A 26,754-nucleotide genomic window follows, 5' to 3' on the forward strand; every position below is an offset into this window, starting at 1 on the left:
TCATAGCTGCATTGTTTATATAGTCCTAAACAGGAAATGACCCAAATGCCCATCAACAGTGGAATGAATAAATATGTTCTTGTATGTATATTCAATGGAATACCTTATAACAATGTAAATTAATGAAGTATATACAGTTATAAAGAAAAACAAGAAAGTGATTTCCAAAAATTTCAGGACACTGGTCACCTGTAGGGAAAACGGGGGTGGTGGCTAAGGCTGGGAAAATACACGTAAGGATCTTTTGGGTTATTGGTGATATTTTATTTCTTTTTTTTTTTTTTTTTTTTGATATTTTATTTCTTGAACTGGGTGGTGTTTATATAGGTGTTCACTTTTTAAAAACTGTACATTAATATTTTATTACTTTTATATATATTTCATAATAGAAAATAAAAATAAATGCTGTCGGTAATTACAATATTTATTCTTCTATTACACTATGTACTCTCACCGGTCATGCGCATGTTTGTATCTTTTAACTGACCATCTAGTCCTATGAGAGTTGTTTATTCATTTATTTGGTCAATCATCAATATCTATTGAACATATACTTTAGGACAGGAACTTTTCTGAACATTAGGAATACACAAATGGAACAAGATAGACATCTTGCATTCTAGGGTGGAGAGACAGGCAGTAATTACTAAACACAGAAATTTAAAAAAAGGGCCGGCCCGTGGCTCACTCGGTAGAGTGCGGTGCTGATAACACCAAGGCCCCGGGTTCGGTTCCCATATACGGATGGCCGGTTCGCTCACTGGCTGAGTGTGGTGCTGACAACACCAAGTCAAGGGTTAAGATCCCCTTACCGGTCATCTTTAAAAAAAAAAAAAAAAAGAAATTTAAAAAAAGATAATTTTGCATAAGTATTTTGAAAACGAGACAGTTAGGTGAGAGAGGTTGACTAAAGAGACAGTGAGTGGATGAGATAGTTTAGATTCAGTGGCCAATGAAGGCTTCTGTGAAGATGAAATTTGAGGTGATAACTGACTTGCATCAAGTGAAGGAATGGACTGTGCGAAATTCTGGAGGACGAATATTCCAAGTAAAGGAAGCAGTTGTTGTTGAGGCTCTTAAGTAGGAAAGTGTTCGGAATATTTGAGGAACCTCGTGAAATAATGTGTGGCTAGTGTGGTGTGAATGAGGGAACAGTGGTAGAAGATGGGGTTAGTGCAGTGTGCAAGGCCCTCATCATGTGATATCTTATAGACCATGAGAAGTACTTGCATTTTTTTCTGCAGTGCCATGAGAAGTCACCAAAATGCTGTTGTTGTGTACACTGTAGGAGGAAAGACAGGTGGCAAGGTGTTTTAGCCCATTTGTGCTGCTATAATAAAATACCCAGACTGAGTGATTTATAAACAATAGAAGTTTATTTTTCACAGTTCTGGAACTGGGAAGTCCAAGATCAAGGAGCTGGCAGGTTCTGTGTCTGGTAAGGGCTGCTCTCTGCTTCCAAGGTGGTGCCTTGTTGCTGCATCCTCCAGAGGGGACAAACATCATGTCCTTACATGGCAGAAGGGATGGAAAGGCAAAAAGGACCTGAACTCACTCCCTCAAGCCCTTTTATAAGGGCATTAATTCCATCCATGAGGACAGAGCCCTCATGGCCCCATCACCTCCTAAAGGCCCCATCTCATAATACTGTTGCACTGGGAATTAAGTTTCAACATGAATTTTCCAGGGGATGCAAACATGAAGATGAACCTAGGCAAGAGGTGATGGTGGTTGTGAGGTGGAGATGGTGAGAAACGAATAGGTTCAGGATTTATTCCAAGGTAGAGTCAAGAATATTTGTTAATGATCAGAAGTAAGGTGTGAGAGAAATCAAGAATGATTCCTAGGTTTTTGTCCTGAGCAACCAAGAGGATAGTAGGAGCATTTGCTGGGATGAGGAAGACTGGGAAATGAGTAAAACACTTGGATGAAGAGGTTTATCGGGCCATTTTAAGATGTGATGCCTATTAGACATTCATGGGGAGATGTCAGGTCGGCTGCTGAGTATGTTTCTTCTTCATAGAGTTAATGGGTTGGATTTGGGGATATCTAAAGTTCCCTTTGACCATATTAAAAGCATCCAACAAATTACTGGTTGATTTAATAAATCAGAGGCTATGAATACAATGCTATTCCATGAATTGGCATGCAAAGATAATTTTTAATTGAAAAAAATTAGATTATTGAAAAGTGTACGGTTTGCCTCCATTTTAAAGGATACAATATGCTGTAATATGTAATTCGTTGAAAGCTTGGAAGCAGATTGGACCATGACCAGCAGCCATCTCAGGTGCTGGATTCAGTGTAGTTGCATTCTTTTAAATTTTTGTTATCAGTAATCTCAAATGTCTTCAATAATCGCGTATTACCTGTGTAATTTGGCTTTTAAATAAAGATAACCCATGAAGGTCTCTTTCAGCTGGGTCATATGTCAGGTGAGGCCGTCAAGGTGATAACGCTGAGGGTGGACCCGACGCAAGGTAGGAGAGGCGAAGACGCCCAAGAGCTGGGGAGACGGGTGGGCGCTCCAAAGGGCACCGCCCCTCGGGGTCACGTGCCCGCCGGCCGCCAATGGCAGCCTCCGAGCCCACCTTGGTGATGGGGCGGGGCGCCCGACTAGCGTCACCAGGACAACGGGCGTCGCCGGCGCCGTGTGACTCGCAGCTGTGGGCGCGCTCGCGGCTCTTCGGCCATGGTGAGTCTGGGGCCCGTGCTGGCCCGGCAGCCCCGCCCTCTCCCGCCCGGACCGGGTCCCCGCGCGGCCTCCTGTTAGGGGCAGGCGGGCAGTGCTGGGGTCGCGTAGAGACCCGGCCGCGGCCTGCGGGACTGTTGGGTTGGGCTGGGCAGGGCACGGCTGGGCGGGCCCCGGGGAGAGACACCCTGGGTGATCCGGAGCGCCCTCCTGCCCGGGGGGCGACCGCGACGCAGCCTTCTCTGCTGCTGGTTGGTTCACAGCCCGGACCCCCACCGAGTGGGCCGCCGGATGGCGTGATGCTTTTTGGCTCGAGGGAGTCCGAAAAGCCACCCAGGGAGGGTGTGGTTTAAAAAAAAAAAAAAAAAAATATATATATATATATAATATTTATATTTACACTATATTGCAGTGTATGTGCTTCCAGTCTTATTTCTATGCAATTATATATAAATAGTAGAATACATAATATGTATTTCTTTCAAATTCATTCTGGTAGTTTTTTTAGCATGTGGAAATTTAAATTTGTAATTTTGGAGACCCCCTCCTTTTTTAAAAATGGGGAGCATTAAGCTGGAGGGTTTTTTCTGAGTATAGCACTCTCTCTAAGGGATTGTAAACGTCTTAGGAAATCAGTACCTTTGTTCAGTAAACTTAAGAGGGTATGGGAATACCACCTGGCATCTATTGAGCTCGTTTTTTAAAAAGGTGGTGGCTTGAGTAGGCAAGATTTAAGGAATTGCCAAGCAACGGTATGGTTTCTCCAGAGGCCTCCAAGGGGTGTAAAAGAAGAGGGGTGCTGGACTTTCTGCTTGGGGACACACCCTTGGTATAGAATATTTGAGGGGGTGTGTGGGCAGGGGGTGGTAACAGAGAAATGCGTAGTTTTAAGAAACAGTTTTTGTTTGTTTGTTTTTTAACCGTAATTCAGTGGGGATTGTCTGTAAGGCTCGGTGGAAGTGCCGATGAGCTGAGAATGCAGGGTGCTGCCCAAGTGCTAGTTGACCTTCTGGAGGAAAAATAAAATGCCATTTAGAACCCTGGCTGGCTCTTGTTTTTTCTTAATGACTAAGGAAAAGGATGGTGGTAAGAGAAGGTGGGTGGTCTGATCTTTCATTGACTCTGGAAAAACAATTTCCAAGAGTGTGGGCTGTTGATAGCAGGGACAGAACATAACCCACACATTAATGTCATCTTTATTTTGTGTTTCTTTTAAATTCTGAATTGTTTTAAAATGACTAATGGAGCTGGGAAGTGTTTCGGAAAGCGAATTTTACAAAAATCTAAGTGTTTTAAATGTTGCAGTGATTTACTTTTATATGTTATATGTGAGAAAAGCACCTATAATTATGGCAAGAAGAAGGGAAGAATATCCAGGAAATAAATTTTCACAGCTCTCTGAAGTTTCATATTCCTACTGTTGTCCATTTTGCTTTTTCTTCTTCCACCCCTTCCATCCTGATCCACAGTCTGCAATGATTCACAACTGTGAATTTTAGAGTTTTGCTTACTCTAGATTTCTTGTACTAGTGGTTGCTTTGCTGAACTTAGAAATGCTTTGCTTTTTGTATGTCTTTAAGCACTAAGAATTTAACTCATAGAAGGGGATTAATTAATTGGGTGATAAGATGCCTAGACTTCAACATAAGTGGGGAATGGTTGTGTTATAGGAGAGGGAGGAATGAAGAGGCTGCCTATGTAATCCCCACAACTGTATTCAAGATCCCATTACAGTTCATTTAATGCCTGAATCTAAACATACAACTTTAGGGCCAGCCTGTTGCTCACTTGGGAGAGTGTGGTGCTGATAACACCAAGGCCATGGGTTTGGATCCCTATATAGGGATGGCCGGTTGGCTCACTTGGGAGAGTGTGGTACTGATAACACCAAGGCCACGGGTTCAGATCCCTATGTAGGGATGGCCAGTTAGCTCACTTGGGAGAGCGTGGTGCTGACAACACCAAGCCAAGGGTTAAGATCCCTTTACCGGTCATCTTTTAAATAAGTAAATAAAATAGAAATAAACATACAATTTTAGTAGCTGTTGTAAATGACTTTGCACATTAATTAGGGAACTCTGCTTAACTATTTCTCAATGAAAATTTCTTCAATGAAGTCCTTTGTTTCTACTGCCTCTATAAAAATATTGAAAGCTAGCATTTATTGTGTATATTCTGTATGTAAAGCATTTATCTAAGTGTGTCTTAAACTGTCAGAACTATCCTGTGAGGAAAATACCATTTCCCCAATTTAGAGATGAGGAAACTGAGGCACAGAGCAGTAAAGTAACTTGTCCAGGTCACTCAGGGGATAAATTGAGACAGGTTTCAAAACCAGGCAGTTCGTCTCAGAACTTTGCTTATGGAATCACTGGATTGTTCTGTAATATATAGTGTATCATTATGTTGTTCCTCAATATATATGCCATATTCATGTTAGGAAATTAGTTTTCTTTCTTATTTGGACTTTAATGTTTTGGGGCATTCATGAATGACTTCTATTTTGTTGTTCCTGGCATTGGGTTAGAAGCTATTGGACAAAATAGACACATCTAGCCTTCTCTCTCCTTTTTCCTTCCTCTCTTTCACAAAGTTAAAATGGAAAGGAATTAATGAAGGCACATGAATTAGATCAGGGTTCATACTCATAGCTGTAATAGCATTGTTTCTCCTGTCACCAGTTTGTCTTCAGGAATTGGCATCTGCTTTTTGTGAATCCAAAGACAAGTGTTTTACATAAACCCTTTTAGATGTGGGGGATGAAGGCAGTGTTCAAAAGAAAGATTTTCTGAGGCTTTCCTAATAATAATTTTTTGATTTATTTTAGTTTTATATTCTACAATTATTACCAAAAAAAAAAAGCGCATCACATAATTGTTTAATTTTAATTCATATGGAACAAAATATATATTGGAATTTCTATACTTGTCATCAAGTTTTTGTTATTGTTTAATACTTTAGTTTCTAAGGCAGACTTATTTTTTGGAAATTATAACATTGTATCAAATAGTTTTCCCATTTTAATTTATTCACTTGGACTTACCTCCTATTTTGGCACTTCCCTTTCTGTATTTGTCTGTGGTTAGGAATTGTAAGAGGTATTGGGAAGCACAAACAAGATGGAAGGAAACTTCACAGTAAAATATGTAATTGTTTTTCATATTAAAGTGATTTTCTTATTTCAAGCTTTACAGCCAGTTTTGTTCTCTTTGCCATCACATGGTATAGTTAAGAGAACTTACATAATGAGATCTATGTTAATGGATAGATGAAAATCAGAGATTTCTCTCTATATTAATTTTCCTACTCTTGACAATGTTGGTCTCCTTTTTGTCTGCATTGTTGTCGGGGTGGGGAGTAATTTTTAGTAGTTAGAACAATCGCTCTATTTCATGGAGCTCTCCTTTGTGCCCAGCTCTGGGCTGATCACATTTATCTCCTCTAGTTTTTCCAACATTTCTATGAGATTGACATTATTATACTTATTTAATAGGCCTAGATTGAGTAGGCAAATTGTCCAAGATCACATTGGTGAGTGGCAGAGCCAGGATTTGAATTCCACCAGTCTGTCTCTGAAGTCTGGGATCTTAACCATTACACCATGGCTTTCTTCCAAACTAAAGATTAGTTGTCCAGTACCTGACACAAATGTACTACACCAAGATTAAGAGCCTCAATGTCTTATCAGCTGAGCCAGCAGGGTCTTTTAAAATTTTATGACAGACTCTATTACAATGATGTCTAATGACATCCTGCAGGATTTACTTGGCTCTTTTTCTTTCAGTGCAGACAATCAAAGCTCAGATATGGACAGCTATGGGTTAACCTACACTTCCACTGCTGCCTTCCCTGCCTCACTTTGAGTGTCACCTCTACCATGTGCAGTGTCTACATCAGCTGTTCTCTCATTTACTGAGAACACTGTGAGAGGAGCAAGTTTGGGGTAGAGATGAGGCAAGTAGGAGTTGGTTTTAGATTTGATAAATTGAGATCCTTATCAGACATCTGAAGTGACTTACCACACAGTTATGCTCTCGGAAACAGTGTAATGGTACGCATTTTAAAAACACAGACTTCATTGAACGTTGGAGTATTAGAATTGGAAGAGACTTTTTAGATTATCTAGTACAATCCCTTCCATTTACCAACTGGAAATACTGAGAGGTTATATGACTTGCCCACAGTCAAGCAGCCTTTACTACCTGTTGTATAGTACAAAGAACCCTAAACTTGGAGTTAGGAGAAGTAAGTTTAAATTGTAGTTTTTCTGTTTTTTAACTCTGAACTTTCTCCAACTTTGTTATTCTTCTATCAGAAAGGGTAATAAAGACTTCCACTTTCTGTTAGGACATTGAAAGTTGCAACAGTTAGACATTATCACTCCCACCCCATTGAAGATAAAAGCTGGAGAAGCTACAAAATCATAGTTCTTTAAAAACCTACCAGAGAACTGAGGACACAAAGAAATCTAAACAAACTGAAATTCAGAAAGTAAGGAGCCCTTCATAGGAAAAAAAAAAAAAAAAAAAGAGAGACACGTAGATACTTTATTCCATGGTGGAATAGCAGGAGGAAGCTAAATCTGCCGCAGAGTTACAGAGAAATCAGCTAAACTTGTATTGACTGTATGTGTGCTGGAGTGACAATTTGGAATCCTGAAGAGCCCTAGCTCCAGAGCAAGGCTGCACCTACCTGCCCACTCTTTCCCGTGGGCCTTCAATGAGTGCATAAGACTAGGAGTTTGGAGGCTAGGGGAAGGAAAGAGAGTTAGAATGATCCCCCTGAGGTAGGTGGAGCCTGCTGAAAGCTGGGGGCAGGGCAGGAAAGTTAATATAAATCCCTCTGATGCACTAGGGGCCTTTTGTAAGCCTGGGATGCCACATGCTCAGGGCATGGCAGGAGAGCTGAGAAAAATCCCTCTATGGCTATCCCAGTTTTACTGTGGACAAGGCAATAGCCTTTCAGAAGGTAGAGTCAGGGTAACAGGATAGAGATCTCCCCAAGACATAGAAAGTAGAGGGTGCTACTGGAGAGCAGAGACAACTCCCCAGCTGGCAGTGAGAATGAGGGGTGGGGGAGGAGAGAGGTGAGAAGAAGAGGGGGCTATAGATATCTTACAGTTCATTCAGTTGATGGGCTTAATAGCAGACTGGATACAGCAAGAAGAAAACATCAGTAAACTCAATGACAGATCAATAGAAATCATCATTAAAGATCCGTGGGACAATATCAAATTGTCTAACATACATGTAATTAGAGTCCAAGAAGGAGAACAGGGAGAGCAGGGATAGAGGAGATATCTGATGAGATAATTGTGAAGAAATTTCCAAAATTGATGGTAGATACCAACCCAGTTATCCAAGAAGGTCAGCAAATCTTAAGGAGTATAAACACAAAGAAGTCTAAACTCAGGTACATTATATTCAGATTTCTGAAAATCAAAGATTTTTATACAGGAAATCTTTTTTTTTTTTTTTTTTTTTTAAAAGATGACCGGTAAGGGGATCTTAACCCTTGACTTGGTGTTGTCAGCACCACGCTCAGCCAGTGAGCGAACCGGCCATCCCTATATGGGATCCGAACTCGGGGCCTTGGTGTTATCAGCACCGCACTCTCCCGAGTGAGCCACGGGCCGGCCCCTATACAGGAAATCTTAAAAGGAGGTAGAAGAGAAAAATTACATAAAGGGGGGCAATAATATGAATGATAACTGACATCAGAAACAATGCAGGTCAGAGGACTGTCACCTCTCCCAAGGTGATGGAGATGCAAAGGATTACTCAAAGCCCATTTCTTCTGAGCAGTGAGAAGCCCTGAAGGGGTTAATTTCCAGGAACCCTCAAGAGAAAGGCATTCCTCCTCAGAAAATTAACACTGAACTCCAGTATTTACTCTTCAGACAGGAAAGTTACAGAAAAGGAACATAGGTGGTTACAAAAGAACAATAAGATAGTTGTCATGGCAACAATCTTTAGGTTTGGCTGCACCAAGGACATCTACCCTTGGAGCCAGCAATTTTGTTGTGTTACAATTCGTTATCTACAGCAGAGACTTTAGCCTGGTGAAAGTTTTTTGTCTTTCTCAAGCTTAACATTTCTATGTGTAATTCTAAAAAGTCTATACCTGAAACTACAGGGCTTTGGAAGCTAGGCCCTATGAAATAATTTGCTTTATTAATGTTAGTACACTCCACAGAGGACAATGGAATACCTTTATAAAGTTAAAAAAAAAACAAACCCAAAAACCCAAATCTTAAAAAAAAAAAAAAAAAAAAAAAAAAAAGAAAATCTACTACCCTGGAATTCTGTATCAAAAATTAAGGTGAAATAAAGACATTTCTTGACAGACAGAAGCAAAGACGTTTTTACACCAGACCTACGTAGCAAGAAATGTGAAAAGAAGTTTTTCATACTGAAGGGAAGTCATAATAAAGGAAGCTCAGATCTAAAGAAAGGAATAAATTACATAAGGAAAGATAAATATATGGGTAAATGTAAGGGACCTTTAACATATTCTTTTATGCATACATTTATGCAAAAAAAAATGGACTATATAGAGCAGAAATAATAACAGTGTATTGTTGGGTATATAGTAGAAGTAAGATACAGATGCTCCTTGACTTATGATGGGGTTATGATGAACCCATTGTAAGTTGAAAATATTGTAAGTCAAAAATGCATTTAATTCTGGCAACATGGCAGATGGTCTCTCACTTATGATGTTTTGGCTTACAATTTTTTGACTTTATGATGGTGCAAAAGCAATACACATTCAGTAGAAACCATAACCTTACTGTAAGTTGTAAGGAACTCTTTGACTTATGATGGGGTTATGTCTAAGTAAACCCATTGTAAAGTCAGAAAATGGTAAGTTAGGGACCATCTGTGGCAGGTATCCATTATTGTAGAAGAGGAAACTATGACATAAAAAACTAAATGACATGCCCGAGGTTACAAAGGTGTAAGTGGCAGAATCCGATTATAGACTTTTTTAGTAAATTTGATTTGGTCCTTAGAAGCTTCCTAGTCATATCTCTCACTGAAGAAGAGATTCCTTTCTCTGACGTTCCCGATTCTGTGGCCTCTACCTGTGGATGGAGCTTCAAGGAGTAGAGCATTCTACTATGGGCTGTTCTAATTGTTAGAAAGTTTTTCCCCTGTGTTGAGTTGAAATCTTGTAACTTTGATTCACTGGTGTTTGTAATGACAGAAAATAAGCCCATTCTTCTGACTTTTGAGATACATGAAATTTGTCATGGTGTCATTCACTGCCACTCCCAAGACTAGTTGGAGACTTTAGTACCATACTTTCAATAACAGAACATTTAGACAAAAGAACAGTAAGGAATTAGAAGACTTGAACAACACTATAAACCAACTAGACCTAACAGAATATGCAGAACACTTCACACAACCACAGCAGAATATACATTCTTCTGAAGTGCACATGGAACATTCTTCGGGATGGACCTTATGTTAGGGCACAAAACAAGTATCAATAAATTTCAAAAGACTGAAACAATACAAAGTATCTTCTCTGACCACAGTGAAATAAAACTAGAAATCAATAACAGAGGGAAAACTGGAAAATTCATAAATACATGGAAATTAACAACACATTCTTAATCAATGGGTGAAAAAAGTTGCAAAGGATTTTTAAAATACTTTGAGATGAATGAAAATGAAAACACAGCCTATCAAAACTTACAGGATGCAGTGAAAGCAGTGCTCCCTGGGAAATTTATAGTTGAAAATACCTAGATCGAAAAAGAAGAAAGATCTCAAATCAATAACTTTATACCTCAAGGAACTAGAAAAAGATTAAATGAGATAATTTAGCTAATTCATCTAACAGTGCTTACTGGAGCTTGGAATACAATAGGCACTTAAAATCAGTCTCTCCCATACACATCACTGTACTCATTACTGAAACTACTTTGAAAATAAATGTAGGGTATTATTTATGTCATTATTTCTACTTCTGCAGTTTGCTTTGGTGGATTATGATGCATTTTTTAAAACCATTTTAAAAAATTGATAAATACTGGAAATTTCACCCACTTATAATGTACAGTTCAGTGGGATTTAGCATGTTCATCAAGCTATGTGCTCATCATAACTGTGTAATTCAAGAATATTTTTATAACTGCAAAAAGAAACCCCATCCCCATTAGCAGGCACTTGTCAGCCCTAGGCAACCACTACCTCATTTTCTGTCTCCATGGATGTACCTTTTCTGGACATTTAATGTAGATGGAATCATACAGTATGTGGCCTTGTGTGTCTGTCTTCTTTCAGTAACAACACTTTTAAGGCTTATTCTTGTTGTAACATGTATTAATACTTCAGTCCTTTTTATTGCTGAATAGTATTCCATTGTATGGTTATACCACATTTTGTTTATCCTTTCATCAGCTGGTGGGCATTTGTTTTGAATTTGTTTACACTATTTGGCTGTTGTGAATAATGCTGCTATAAACATTCATGTACAAGTTTCTGTATGGACATATGTTTTCACTTCTTTTGAGTATTAACTTACAAGTAAAATTTCTGGGTAATTAGGTAACTCTATGTTTAATCTTTGAGGAAATGCCAGACCATTTTCCAAAGAGGCTATACCATTTTACATTCCTACTGTCAGTGTATGAGGGTTCCAATTTTTCCATGTTTGCCATTGCTAGTTAATATCTGTCTTCTTTATTTTAGCCATCCTTATGGATGTGGAGCATTTCACTGTGGTTTTGACTTACACTTCTCTAATGAAATGGTGTTAAACATCTCGTGTATACTGGCAATTTGCATATCTTCTTTGCAGAGATGTCTATTCAAATCCTTTGCCAGTTTTTTAATTGGGAATTTTTTGGGGGGTATTTTTTTTTTTTATTGAGTTGTGGGAGTTCTTCACATATTCTGGATACAAGTCCCTTGTCAGATATGTGATTTGCAAATATTTTCTCATATATTTGGGGTTTTCTTTTCACTTTCTTGATGATATATCCTTTGAAGCAAAAGATTTTTAATTTTGACAAAGTCCAGTTTATTTTTTCTTTGGTTGCTGTGCTTTAGGTATCATATCTAAGAAACCATTGCATAATTCAAGGTCATGAAGATTTATATTGTTTTCTTCTCGGGGTTATATGTAGTTTTAGCTTGTATATTTGTTTAGGTCTCTGATCCATTTTGAATTAAATTTTTTTTATATAGTGTGAGGTAGGGGTCCAACTTCTTTGTTTTGCATGTAGACATCCAGTTGTCCTGATACCATTCTTTTTTTTAATTTTATTTATTTATTTATTTATTTATTTATTTTTAATTTTATTTTGTCGATATACATTTTTTTTTTTTTTATGGCCGAGTACTATTCCATTGTGAATGTATACCACATTTTCCTTATCCAGTCATCTGTTGATAGACATTTGTTTTTTTTGGCTGTTGTAAATAGAGCTGTGATAAACATGGGAGTGCAGGTATCCCTTCGACATGATGATTTCCATTCTTTTGGGTGTACACCCAATAGTGGGATTGCTAGATTATATGGCAGTTTTATCTATAATTGTTTGAGAAACCTTCATACTGTTTTCTATAATGGCTGCACTAACTTACAGTCCCACCAGGAGTGTAGAAGAGTTCCCCTTTCTCCACATCATTGCCAGCATTTGTTATCCTCTGTCTTTTTGATAATGGTCAGTCTAACAGGGGAGATTGATGAAATCTCAGTGTGGTTTTTTTGATTTGCGTTTCCCTGATGCTTAGTAATATTGAGCTTTTTTTTTTTTTTTTTTTTTTGCCTTTTTCGTGACCAGCACTCAGCCAGTGAGTGCACCCGCCATTCCTATATAGGATCCGAACCCGCGGCGGGAGCGTCGCTGCGCTCCCAGCGCCGCACTCTCCCGAGTGCACCATGGCGTCGGCCCTGTCGATATACATTGTGGCTGATTATTGCTCCCCATCACCAAAACCTCCCTCCCTTCTCCCTCCCCCCTTCCCCCCCAACAATGTCCTTTCTGTTTGCTTGTCGTATCAACTTCAAGTAATTGTGGTTGTTATATCTTCTTCCCCCCCCCCCCCCCCCGGTTTGTGTGTGTGTGTGTGTGTGTGTGTGAATTTATATATTAATTTTTAGCTCCCACCAATAAGTGAGAACATGTGGTATTTCTCTTTCTGTGCCTGACTTGTTTCACTTAATATAATTCTCTCAAGGTCCATCCATGTTGTTGCAAATGGCAGTATTTCATTCGTTTTTATAGCTGAGTAGTATTCCATTGTGTAGATGTACCACATTTTCCGTATCCACTCATCTGATGATGGGCATTTGGGCTGGTTCCAACTCTTGGCTATTGTAAAGAGTGCTGCGATAAACATTGGGAAACAGGTATACCTTCGACTTGATGATTTCCATTCCTCTGGGTATATTCCCAACAGTGGGATAGCTGGGTCGTATGGTAGATCTATCTGCAATTGTTTGAGGAACCTCCATACCATTTTCCATAGAGGCTGCACCATTTTGCAGTCCCACCAACAATGTATGAGAGTTCCTTTTTCTCCGCAACCTTGCCAGCATTTATCGTTCATAGTCTTTTGGATTTTAGCCATCCTAACTGGGGTTAGATGGCTGATACCATTCTTGAAAAGAGTACTCTTTTACCATTTAAATCAATTGCCTGTAAGTTTAAGAGTTTATTTCTGAACTCTCGATTCTATTCCTTTGATCTATATGTCTATACCCTAATGCCAGTGCCACAGTGTTTTGAAATCAGGAAGTTTGAGTCCTCCAACTTTGTTTTTCTTTTTCAAGATTATTTTAGCTATTCTGAGTCACTTGGATTTTCATATGAATTTTAAGATCAGCTTGTCAATTTTTGTTTTAAAAAAAAAAGGCAGCTGGGATTTTGATAGGGATCACATTAAATCTATGGATTAGTTTGGGAGGTGTTGCTAACATAATGCTATTAAGTCTTCCAATTAATGAACATGGCTATCTTTCAATTTATTTAAGTCTTCTTTAATTTTTCTCAGCAATGTTTTACACAGATTTTCAATATGGAAGTCTTTGCTCTTCTTTTGTTATATTTATTTTCAAGTATTTTATTTATTATCATGCTGTTATAAGTAGGATTATTTTCTTAAGTTTATTTTTAGGTTGTGTGTGGACATACAATTTATTTTCGTATAAATGCATTGTATATTTGTATATTGTATCCTGTAAACTTGCTGAACTCCTTGATAAATTCCAATTGATTTTTGGCAGATTTTTAGAATTTTTTCTATACAGAATTATGTTATCTGTGAATAGAGATTGTTTTACTTCTTTCTTTCCAATCTGGATGCCTTTTATATCTTTTTCTTGTCTAATTGTCTTGTCTAGAACCTCCAAAACAATGTAGTATACACATGGCTTTATGTTGCCATTTTTATCAGACAGTGATATAAAATAATTTATACCCCTCAACATTGGAGTGTGTGGCTTCATGAAATTAGTATCATTCCATCTATAGGATAGTGATTGAGAGTGTTCTGGTTTAGTATAAAACGTGTAACTTTTTTTTTCATATTGATTGAAGGACATTTTCATAACGTCCCTTTTTTTTCTTTCCAGGTTTTCTCAAACAATGATGAAGGTCTTATTAACAAAAAGTTACCCAAAGAACTTCTCTTAAGGTAAGTGTAGATAAATTTTAGGTAAAGAGTTCAGATTTGATTCAGTCACCAAGTTCCAAGACTATCTTCTTTCTCACTGTGAGTCCATAGCATAGAAAGACAGAATTAGCCTAACTGACTTTTTGTTTTTGTTTTATAGAATGCTGTTCAGCTTGTTGTTAAATTTTACTTGGTCTAATCCAGAATGTACTAAGTATGTACATAGCATTGGTCTGGATTCTTTTTGTAATGTGGTAAGTATTGTAATAATCTTCAGTAGGTGCCATTGTTTTGGTATCAGTAGATAATCATAACGTAGTCAATATGAGGAGAGATTATTGCTAAGGTTGTGAGCTCCTGAAGTCATGGAATTTTAGATGTTTTCTGACAAATCAGTTTTAAATAAGTACAAAAAATGAATACAGTTATGATATGTTCTTAGCACTTAAAATGCTGCCATCCCCAAATATTGATGTTTTTGTTCATTTTATGAGAAGTATGTGCTAAGTGACAGTGAGTAATATAAAACAGGTTTTTTGTCTTTTATTTCTGGCATCTCTAAATATACAGTAAATGTTATTTTGGTTGTCATTTTACCTAGTAAAGCTATCAACCTACATTTGTTGACCCTGATGCACTGCAGTTTTCTTTAGTATTCTGCAGTCATCAAAAGAAATTGAATTTTAGTTTGGGGTGTTGTTATATTTTATATTTTAATTCTTTACAAATAACTAACACATGTTTACATGGTAACCTTTGGCATTTCCCAAACTCTGTTTCTCATATCACTTTATTCCACAAAACAAACAAACAAACAAAAACAGATTCTGTGATCAAATAATTGTGAGGGACACTAGGTTAACAAGACCAATTTTTTTTTTGTTATAAGACTTCTCAGAGCCTTAATAGGCTAATATGCATGGTGATGCTCCAAGTTGGGTAGTTGTGGCATTTCATGGAACTGTTATTTGCCATGGAACACTTTTAATATTCCATGAGAAATACTGAGATACAATAAGAGATTGACCAGATGCCACCAATCCCTGGCTGTACTAAATCTCATCTTAACATTTGGTAAGTGAGTATGATTTTTGTTTAAATATTAAGAGTAATTATTTTCATTTCTTCCTGAGTTCATCACAGAGTCACTCTGTAAATGCCACAGATTACTCATCTTTGCTGTCATCACTATGTTAGGATTTTTTTCCTTGAGTCAGAAACGGGGTAAGGACTTAGCTTCTTTGTAATGGTGATCACATTTCAGGGGCTTCAGATGGTGTTTCATGTTTACTTAGTTATTGGGTATTGTTTGATGCTGTTATCATGAACTCATTCTACTCAGTTAAAAAAAAAAAAGAAAATTAACTAAGGTAGGATCATATGAGAAATATCAATTATATTTTGTGCCAAGAAAACAAATACTCATTGTGTAATGTTGAATATACTAGTTTCCTTATTCAAGCATCACATATTGCACATAGGCATTGGCATTCAATGTGGTACCCCACAGATATGTACAATCAATTATGTTTAAATTAAAAAATAAATAAAAGAAATATTTGTTTGGATAAGAGAGAATATTCTTTAGACCATTTTATTGGCAGCTGGTGGGTACAGAAATCTGAACCCTTGATTTTGGTATTACAGGGCTGTGCTTTTAACCAACTGAGCTAACTGGCCAGACTTTAGACCATTTTAAAGTAAAAAAATCGTGACATGAAAGGAATTTGTGTTTACCACATAAACCTGTAAGGCACAGTAAGCTGTTAGGACCAATACGTCTGGGTTATGATGGGCAGGTTGTCACTATACAACTGCAGGGGACGCCATCCACACAGACTACAATGTGGATGGTGTCCCCTAGAATTATGCAACGCTGCCAACCACAGTCTGAACATTTCTGTAGCACAGGCATCAAGCTGTAATCTGAATATGGCATTCTTACCCTGGGGAATCATAACCAGCTTCAGGCAGAACCTTATTAGTCATTCAACACTAGAGTGTGATTGAACTCCACACTTCTCATGAATACTGCTACTATCTGTATTCAAGGTTACCAACTTAATATTTTTTCCCTTCTGATAGAGTTGGCTTTTATACTCTACTATGCCACGGAGCAATTGTATCTGCTGATACTAAAAAACTAAAAATAAAAGTAAAGAATTATATCACTTTATATAGTAGTGTGATTTGTGAAGTGCAGTCTTAGAAATTTCAGTTCTTTTAAAGACCCACGATGGACCCAGCAGTTAAAAATCCTGGAGGTTGTCATCACTAGTTATAGCTTTTGAATCATGCCATAAGGCTCATACATAGATTGTTTCTCAGAAGGAATTGCCATTTGAGAGCAAATGTTCGTAACATGTCTCTTCACAGAGTTACATTTCCTACTTCTGTTCTTATTTTGGAGTCTGTTAGGGGAACTTAAATTTTAAGGTACTGCCAATACCGGTCTTCTCTGACTTGTGAGTCTCAAAATTAACTCTAGCCAATCATGGTATTTCAACTTAAAAAAAGGGTTTTTTTTGCCTTTAAATCATTTCTGCCATCTTATTTTCAGACTTTCTATTCTCGGTAATAGTAGCTCTCCCCATTCCTAGCCACCCTTTCTAAGCAAAACTTTTTTTTTTTTTTTTTTTAAAGATGACCGGTAAGGGGATCTTAACCCTTGACTTGGTGTTGTCAGCACCACGCTCAGCCAGTGAGCGAACCGGCCATCCGTATATGGGATCCGAACCCGGGGCCTTGGTGTTATCAGCACCGCACTCTCCCGAGTGAGCCACGGGCCGGCCCTCTAAGCAAAACTTTGAAGAAGAGTTTGAACCAGGTTATCTAAGCAGCCATCTTCATCATTGGTTAATTCCACTATAGTGAGTGCAACAAAGTCCCTGCTGCATGGAGCTGAAGTCTTGATTATTTTCTGCTCAGTTAAATGATGTCTTCATACTTTCAGTTTTCCCTAAGCTTACCTTTTTACTTCGTATTGTAGACGTCTTTGTGCCAGTGCAGACTGTTGTTCCTGATCTTGTTGAATTCCTGTTCACCTTTGGTCTTCATCAGTAGATGGGAATTCTTTGACTTTGTAATAGATTTATTTGCTTCCAGTCCAGATCATTTTCTCTTCTGCCATTTTTGACTGCATGTGTTACCACCCTCTTAAATTCTCAGCTAGCTTCCATTACTGATCACATCAAGTGAAACCTCAGCTGCCCCTTCGGACTCATTAAAAAGCATAACCTGGAATAATGTGCTTCTTTTCATCTCTTTAATATCACTTTGAACCCATTCAGAAAAATCTGTTTTCATCTGATCATTTTACTGCTAGTTTTGAGAATTCTTTCCACTACCCATTTTTAGTTTGTTACTGAACAAGTTTTTACAATTTTTCCTTTTCTTCCCAGCTTTCAAACAGGTCAACAAACAACTTGTAATTTTACTGTTTCTGGGGAGTCTGTTGTATCATGTGTTTAACAACGAGAATGTTTAATTCGTTACAATCTATATCTATTTAGTAAGTTGGATTGTCTTTACATATATTTGTCCACATCGTTATTGTCTATATTACTTTTGGAGCCAGATTTTCTGGGTTGAGATTTCAACTCTTCTCATTTATTAGTTCTGTGACCTTACTTAACTCTCTTGGCCTTAATTTCCCCATCTGTAAAATAGGAATAGTAATAGTTCTTACCTTATGGGGTTGTTGCCAGTTGTTAGCATACCTGGCTCTTAATAAGTATTAAATAAATGTTAGCTATTATTAATACCAATTTTAGGTGCCTGAATACTTAGTAAGTGCTGTTTAACAATGCAGTCAGTTTTAATGCTAACAACTGATAAATCAGGCTGTTCCAATATGCATCTTAACATATTCTCCTGCTAAAAATACCTCAATAAAGAACTTGATTATTAAGTAAGTCTATGTAATTTCAATGCTTCATTTCATCAAACTGGACTAATTTATTCCCAATGGAAACTGCACATTACCATCTTATATTAAACTGACAGGTGCTAGGGCATAAACAGATTAGTGGTGATGTTGTGACAACTGATGATAATTTTGTTTTATAAAAAAAGAATCTTTTGGAAGAAACCAATCCCCTTTTGAGAAAAGATGTCTTATGTGCGTTGGATATTCGCCTAAAACTCAGATTATAAATTTTAATATTAATTTGTTTGACCTTAAGTTTCAATTTTTATTATGGTTGTTTTGAGATGTTAATGATGAAGTAAAAACACGCCTGAACTACCTTATAGGAGATAGTGATACCTGCGATAAATAGTTTAAAACATTCTGAGAAGACAAAGCTCTTGTTAATCATAAATAATAATGAGATAAACTTAATTAGGCACATCTTTAAAAAATTGAATCACCATTATCATGTAATTTTCTTTCTTTTTAAACGTATGTGGATACGTGACAAAATTAAATATTCATAGTGTTTGTTGGTTTGATGAAGGGAGATTTGATTGCTCTGAATATGCTAGGGGAAATTATAAAATGACTAGTACATAAATTTTAAAATTTTCCTTATCTAAAATATGTAAGACAAACCCACAAGTGAAAATAATTGTTGGGGCTGAGCCCGTGGCTCACTCGGGAGAGTGTGGCGCTGGGAGCGCCGAGGCCGCGGGTTCGGATCCCATATAGGGATGGCCGGTTTGCTCACTGGGTGAGCGTGGTGTTGACAACACCAAGTCAAGGGTTAAGATCCCCTTACCGGTCATCTTTTAAAAAAAAAAAAAAAAAAAAAAAAAAAAAAATAATTGTGATTTTCGTTGGAATCATTATGGTACAACCTAGTGCTTCTGTGTAATTGTGGGATGTTGGCGAGCAGTGCAGTAAAGGGCTCGTTCCTGTTGTGGGTGTCGTTGAGTGGCTGTTCTTGCCTGCTGGTTGATTTCAGCACTCCATGGACTTTTTCAAGGACTGGTGCTTCTACCTCCTGTCTGTGATTCTTGCTGCCTAATATATATTCCAGGGCAGCCTAACAGGCAAGATGCTCTTTTGGGGGTACACACTGCGGTTTCAAGTTTAAGCACCTATATAGATTTTTCCTTTTTGCTAAAGGCTTTTTTTGGTTTATTTGCTCTTGTTGTTTTTTACTTTGCACAAGGCAGTGTGGGACTGAATGAATGTGTATGTTGAAATCAGATGCAGAAGCTTAATTGCCCTTTATTTTCATTAACTGTATATACTATTATTTACTGTTTTAAGGTTGGCACCTAAGTCCAAATCATGGCAAAAGCAAATTTTCCTTGGTTCAGATTGGGGTTGTGCTTGTACATTAAAACTCTGATGATTCCTTTGGGTTTTTTAAGCTACATTGAAGTGGCATGAAACACCGATAAAGCTCCACAGATAGGAAGGATAGAAATTAGATACATTCTGCCCCCAGAGCCTTCTCCCTGGAAAGTTATGTTAGAGACCTGTTCATTTAAAAACTGCATTCTGTAGTTATGACAGAAAAGACTAATAAATTTGACTCTATGAATAGTAAAATATGTCAAAATATACCATACCAAAGATGAGTAGAACAGTGTTGGGTTAAATAATTAGATATTCATTATAAGCAAGGACTTTATTCTTCAATGTACAAAGAAAAAACTCTTAAAAATTAAGAATATGGTAGATTCATTCTATTAGAAAAACAGTTTGAAGAGCCTATGAACAAAGGAAGAAATACAATGGGCCAATAAATGTATAAAAATGTGCCCAATTAGGGCATATTTAAATACAAAGTCAAAATAATGATGAGATATGACCTGTCAGATTGGCAGAACCCAAAAGTTTGATAATACGAGGTTTTGGCAAAGGGGTAGGAGATACTTTAGGTGGCAATACAAACTGTTGTAGCCATTCTGTAGGACCACTGGGGAAAATTTTTCAAAATGCTAATGTACATATTCACAAATTTTATTTCTAGTAATTTACTAACATATTTTTGCAAAAGTACACTGAGGCATACTTATGTACAGGGATGATTACTGTAGCTTTCTTTCCTTTTTAAACTTTACTTACACATAAGTGGATTACTTATAATTCTTGTTTAATGATATACTTCATTACTGATCCACACATTGCCCTCCTTTATTTTATAATGTAATGAATATCCATTGAATATTGCCCCATCCTCCTCCCCACTGCCAAGAAAATGTTATCAAGAGCTTTGTATTTATGATTCGTTGCTTTTAAAAATAATTTTATCTTAAATATATTTTTACCAAACAATATGTTTACTTTTTATTGTTGACCTTTGTAAAGAAAACATATGGTATCTTCTGAGAAATGTTTTTCACTCAAAATTATGTTACTAAAAGTGATCCATGTTGCTGTGTTTGGCTGTTGCTCCTCCATTTTTGCTGTTGTGTAATATTCTATTGTGTGAATATACCACAATTTACTTACTAATTCTCTTTTTATTGAGTACTTGGGTTGTTCCCAGTGTTTTGTTAATAAGAAAAGGGCTGCTGTGAACATCCTTGTGGATGTCTCCTGGTATACAAGTATGGAATTTTCTCTAGGAGTGGAATTGCTGGGGTTTATAGTCTGTACAAATATTTTACTTCATAAAGTAATATTAAATTGTTTTTCCAAAGTGGTCTTACCAGTGTACATTCATACAAACAATGGATAAGAGATTCAGTTTAGTGACGTCCTTTTCAACACTTCATGTTTTTACGTATCTTAATTTGTGCCAAAGAAGTATAGAAAGGCATTTCATTGTGCTTTTGTTTTGAATTCCTTGAATTCTAGCAATATTGAGTATTTGTTCATATGTTTATTAGTCACATGTATTTCTTCTTGGAAATGCATGTTTTTGGTTTTTTTGCCTGTTGGGTCATTTATCTGTTTCTTTTTGGTTTGTAGGAGTTCTTTATATTCTCAGTACAATCTTTATCTGACACGTATTTTCTCCTATTTTCTAACTTGTTTTTTCCATGTTCTTTAAGGTGTCTTTTAATGAACTGATACCTTTTGTGAAGCCAGATGTATCAGTCCTTTCTTTTATGGTTAGTGTTTTTTGTGCTTTAAGAACCTTTTTTCTTACCTTGAGGACAGAGAGATTATATTTTCTTCTGAAAGCTTAAAAATTTTGTTTTTGATATTTCAGTTTTTAATCACTCTGGTGTGTACCTTTATGTATGATATAAGACAGGAATCCATTTTTATTTTCTCGTTTATGTGAAAAATCAATTTTTCCGGGTTCATTTGTTGAATGGTCCTTCCATTCCTCTAAAGAAATGTCGTTTCACCTCTGTCATATATGTGTGAGTCTATTTCTAGAGTCTTTATTCTGCTCTTTTAGTTAATTTTCTGCATGCCAGTACCCCATGTTTGGTCATCTGTATTTTTGAGTGACTAGGGCTCATAAGTTTATTGCTCATACTATCTTTATCTGATTTTGGAATTAATACAAGCCTTACAGAATTGAGTTGATGATGTCCACTCATTACCTGTTCTCCAGAAGATTATGTATGTTTTGGTTTAACTGTTCTTTGAAAGTCTGATAGAACTGTAAGATTATGAAAAATTATGTGAGCCTAGAATTAACTGCTGCTTTAATTTGATATGAACAAGATTTTTCAAACTTTCTGTTTCTTCTTAAGTCACTTTTGCTAGTTTTATTTACCTAGTAATTTGTCTATTTTTTTGAATTTTAAAATTTGTCTTATACTTTTCTTTTTAAAGTTTGCAGAATCATATCTATTGTAATGTACTTATTTTCATTTATAATATCATTAATTTATGCTCAAGTGGCCCCTCCTTTCTTGAGCAGTCTTACTAGAAGTATACCTATTTTATTAGTCTTTTCAAAGAACCAGCTTTAGGCTTTATTCTTTTATATTTTTTCTTTGCTTCTATTTTAGCATTTTCTACTCAAATCTCATTTTTTCTTCTTTCTTTGAGTTTATGTTTTCTTTAGTTATCTTCATAAGTTGGACGTTAGCTCATTATTTTTTAGCTGCCTTATCTAAATTCTTTAGGCAGTTAACTCAAAGCTCTACTTTTCTTGCATTCCACAAGTTTTGAAATTTAGTGTTTTTCTTATACAGTTTCAAGTATTTATCAATTTCCATTATTGCTTCTTTGACCCATACATTATTTTTTCTTTAAAAAAAACTTTTTATTGTAAAGTACAATATATTGTCTGAAAACCACACAAAATAAAAATGTAAGGCAAATATCTTTATAGATACCACCTTATAAATCTTTCCCGGTCAGCAGAGAAGCACCTCCATGTCCCATCCAGATCACCACTGCTTCTCCTCTCTTCAAAGGAACAACCATCTTGACTTTTATATATATCAATATCAATATATTTCATTTCTTTGTAGATTTGTCACCCACAAGTGTATGCTTAGACATTGCAGTTTAGTCTTGCCCATTAGACTATTATAAATCTTTTAAGTCTCTGTTAGTATATAGATCCCCTCTCCATCTCTTTCTGTTCCAGACATTTTATCTGTTGAGGAACTTAAGTTATTTGACCTGTAGTATTTCCCACAATGTGGATGCTAATTACATCCTCATGGTGCAATTTCAGCATGTTTCATCTGTCATGTAATATTTCTTGGAAATTGACCACTGGGACCAGAGGCTTGATAGAACAGATTCTACTCCTTTGGTTGAACTTTATGTGGTGTTGTGTTTTTTAATCAGGAGTCACACAATGTCTAGTTTTCTTTCTTTTTGAGATGCTAATGTCTGTTGATGCTTATTGCCTAGGTTGTTAATTTATTAGGGTTGCAAAGTGGTGATATTCTAATTTTTTTTCCCATTTATTAGTTGGAATACTTTTATAGTTACTTCTCTTTATTTCCATTTGAGTACCCATTGTTACAGTTTATATAGGAAAGGCAGGATAAATGCTTGATTCTTTTCTTTTATTTACCAGTTTTCAGAACAATGAGATAAAGATATGATGAGAAACAAAATATTTACATAGTTTCAAAAAATCTTCCCACAAGATACATATTAATTACAAAGGGAAAAATAATAACTTTAAAATATGGCAATCTGACTGACATCATCTTAACCAATGACCAAATTTAGTATCTCCATTAGCAGGACAAATGGACACTGTGTGTCTCTTGATGTGATGTATCAAGAAGAGCATAATATCATTTCTGTGGCATTCCTGTGATATAACCTGAATTTAATCATGAGGAAACATCAGACATATACACACAGGGACATTCTACAAAGTAACTGGTTAAAATATTAAAAAATATTGAAGTCATGAATTTAAGTGTTCCAGATTAAAAGGGACTAATGAGGAGACATGACCTCCAAATGCAATATGTGATCCTAGATTGGCTCTTGGGTCAGAATTTTTATTTCCTTTGCTTTAAGGGCCATTGGTGGGACAATTGGAAGATTTTGAACAAGATCTATAGATTATAGTATTATGTCAATGTTAATTTTCTTGTTTTGATAATTGTACTGCATTTTTGAAAGAGAATGTCCTTGTTTTTAGGAAATATTTGATTATTTAGGGGTAAATGGGCATCATCTGTAACTTACAAATGTTTCAGAGAAAATTATGTTTGTATTATTATTATTATGTATTATATATCATATGCATTAGAGAGAGAATGATAATACAAATAGAGTATAATGTTAACATTTGGGAAATCTGGGTGAAGAGTTTACAAGAATTTTTTGTCATATTTTTCGCAACTTTTTTGTAAGTCTGAAATTATTTTAAAATAAAAATTAGTTAAGGGTTTGGATCCCCATACTGTCCAGCTGCCAAAAAAAAAAAGTTGGTTTTTTATCATCCTCTGAAGGTGACCACTTAGATTTTAAAAAATATTGTTGTGAATTTATGGATTTAAACAATTTGATGATTTTAAATTCATTGAAATTATTACCTTTATTGAAGTTCAAATTGTCTTTGGCTCTTGAGTCTTTTTATATGACTCTACTAGTTTTTGATAGTTTCCCTACTATTTAATATATAGATGTTCCAGGCTCATCTCATACATACCATGAGATGTAAATGGCTAATTACATCTTGTATTAGTATTAGTAAATGGCTAATACTTCTTGATTAGCCATTTCCTCAAGAAGTATTGTTTTCTGTTTTGTTTTTGTTTTTTGTGGGAAGGAGTATTTCAAGACTGCAATCTGGTTGCTAGAGAGATTCATGATTATTGGGTTTCTAGGCATTTTTTAGTATACCGAATGTATATCAAATATAAGAAATTCATGATTTCATACTGATATTACTGATTCAAATTTAAGAATGTAGGTATTATTTAATGTCTTCAATCTTATGTCTATAGCTCCTTTCTTCCACACTGATATCCTGGTTCTGGCACAGGAGATTATAGAATTAGAATATCCTATCATTACTTATTTGCTTTATTCCACATTACACACACAACAGCCTTAGAATAACAGCACTAATACAGTTGCCACCAATTTGATTACTGAAAACAGTTAATAAGTTTTTTTGCATATCTTGTCCCAATTTCTCCCATCCCCCATTTTTTGAAACCTTTCTATTTTTTTGATGTAGTCTTTTATTGCTGTAAAATTTTCTCTTAGATTTGTTTTTGCTGCATCCCAAGTTTTGGTATGTGTGTGTCCATTTTTGTTTGCCTCAAGATATTTTTTAATTTCCCTCTTAATTTCTTCTTTGACCCACTGGGTGTTCAGAAGACTGTTGTTTAATTTCATAATTCCTTCTTGTTATTGATTTCTAATTTTATACCATTGTGGTTAGAAAAGATACTTGATATGACTGCAGACTTCTTAAATTTATTAAGACTTGTCTAGTGACCTAACATCTGATCTGTCTTGGAGAATGTTCTGTGTGTGCTTGAGATGATTATGTATTCTGCTACTGTTGGATGGAATGTTTTGTGTATGTCTTAATATTAGGTCCATTTGGTCTAAAGTATAGTTCAAGTCCAGTGTTTCTTTATTTTCTGTCTGGATAATCTGTCTATCACTGAAAGTGTGGTATTGAAGTCCCCTCTTATTATTATGCAGTTTGTCTCTCCCTTCAGATCTGTTGATATTTGCTTTATATGAGGGGTCTTCAAAATGTTCATGAAGGGTTCGTGTTATCTTTTAATTAAAAATTTTCACAAACTTTTTGAAGTACTCTATATTTAGGTGCTCTGATGTTGGGTGCATTATATATTTACAATTGTTACATCCTCTTGATGAATTGACTGCTTTATCATTATGTAATGACCCTATTGGTCATTACAGATTTTTAGCTGAAAGTCCATTTTATTTGATATAAGTATAACTACCTCTGTTCTCTTTTGATTTCTTTTAGCAGGAGTATCTTTTTCTAACCTTTCAATTTGTCTTTGTGTGTCCTTGCAGGTGAAGTGGTCTCTTGTAGGCTGCATCTAGTTGGGTCTTTTTTTCATTTGATCTGCTCAGCCCTCTGTGTCTTTTGATTAGAGAATTTAATCCATTTACATTCAAGGTAATTATTGATAGTTAAAGACTTAACAAATGCCATTTTGTTAATTGTTTTCTGGTTGTTTTGTAGATCCTTTTGTTTTTTTTTTTCCTTTCCTTGCTATCTTCCTTTGTGATTAGATGGTTTTCTCTAGTGGTATGCTTTGATTCCTTACATTTTATCTTTTGTGTATGTACTTTAGGTTTTTGCTTTGTAGTTACTGTGAGGCTTACATAAAACATCTTATTGGTATAACAGGCTATTTTAAGCTGATAACTTTGACTGTATACAAAAACTTTTACTCTCCGCCACATTTTATGTTTTTGATGTCACAATTAACACATTTTATATTGTGTATTTCTTAACAAATATTGTAGCTATAATTATTTTTAATTTTTTCTTTTAACCTTCATACTAAAGATATGTGACTTACACACCACTATTACAGTGTATATATACTTTCATATGTTTTCATGTTACTAATTAGCATCTTTTTCTTTCACCTTGAAGAACTTTCTTTAACATTTCTTATAAGGCAAGTCTGGTGGTGATGAACTCCCTAAGCTTTTGTTTGTCTGGCAAAGTCTTCATCTGTCCTTCATCGCTGAAAGACAGCTTTGCCAGTTAAAGTATTCTTGCTTTGCATGTTTTTTTTTTCTTTCAGCACTTTGAATATATCATTCCATTCTCTCCTGGCCTGTAAGGTTTCTGCTGATAGTGCTATTGAAGTTCCCTTGTTTGTGATATGCTTTTCTCCTGCTGCTTTTAGGATGCTCTTTGTCTTTGGTTTTTGACAGTTTGCTTGTAATATGATGTGATGTAGTCTTGTTTGGATTGAAACTGGTGACAGACTTTTGAGCTTCTTATATCTGGATATTTACCTTTTCCTAGTTTTGGGAAGTTTTTTGTCATTTTAAAAATTTATTCTTTTTTTCTCTTTGATGGCTGGCTGGTATGGGAATCTGAACTCATGACCTTGAGGTTATAAGGCTGAATT

At 36.0% G+C, this 26,754-nt stretch overlaps 1 protein-coding gene across 1 annotated transcript in view; it reads left to right on the forward strand.

Moving 5' to 3' along the window:
- The first annotated feature begins 2,571 nt into the window (after positions 1-2,571).
- The window catches only part of FBXL2 (F-box and leucine rich repeat protein 2), a 100,794-nt gene continuing 76,611 nt past the window's right edge, over positions 2,572-26,754 (forward strand). The window contains exons 1-2 of the mRNA XM_063113372.1: positions 2,572-3,034; positions 14,253-14,349. Coding sequence (XP_062969442.1) covers positions 2,572-3,034; positions 14,253-14,349 — 560 coding nt within the window. The remainder of the gene's footprint in view (positions 3,035-14,252; positions 14,350-26,754) is intronic.

The sequence above is a fragment of the Cynocephalus volans genome, chromosome 11 (assembly GCF_027409185.1).
Source record: "Cynocephalus volans isolate mCynVol1 chromosome 11, mCynVol1.pri, whole genome shotgun sequence".
Lineage (NCBI taxonomy): Eukaryota > Metazoa > Chordata > Mammalia > Dermoptera > Cynocephalidae > Cynocephalus > Cynocephalus volans.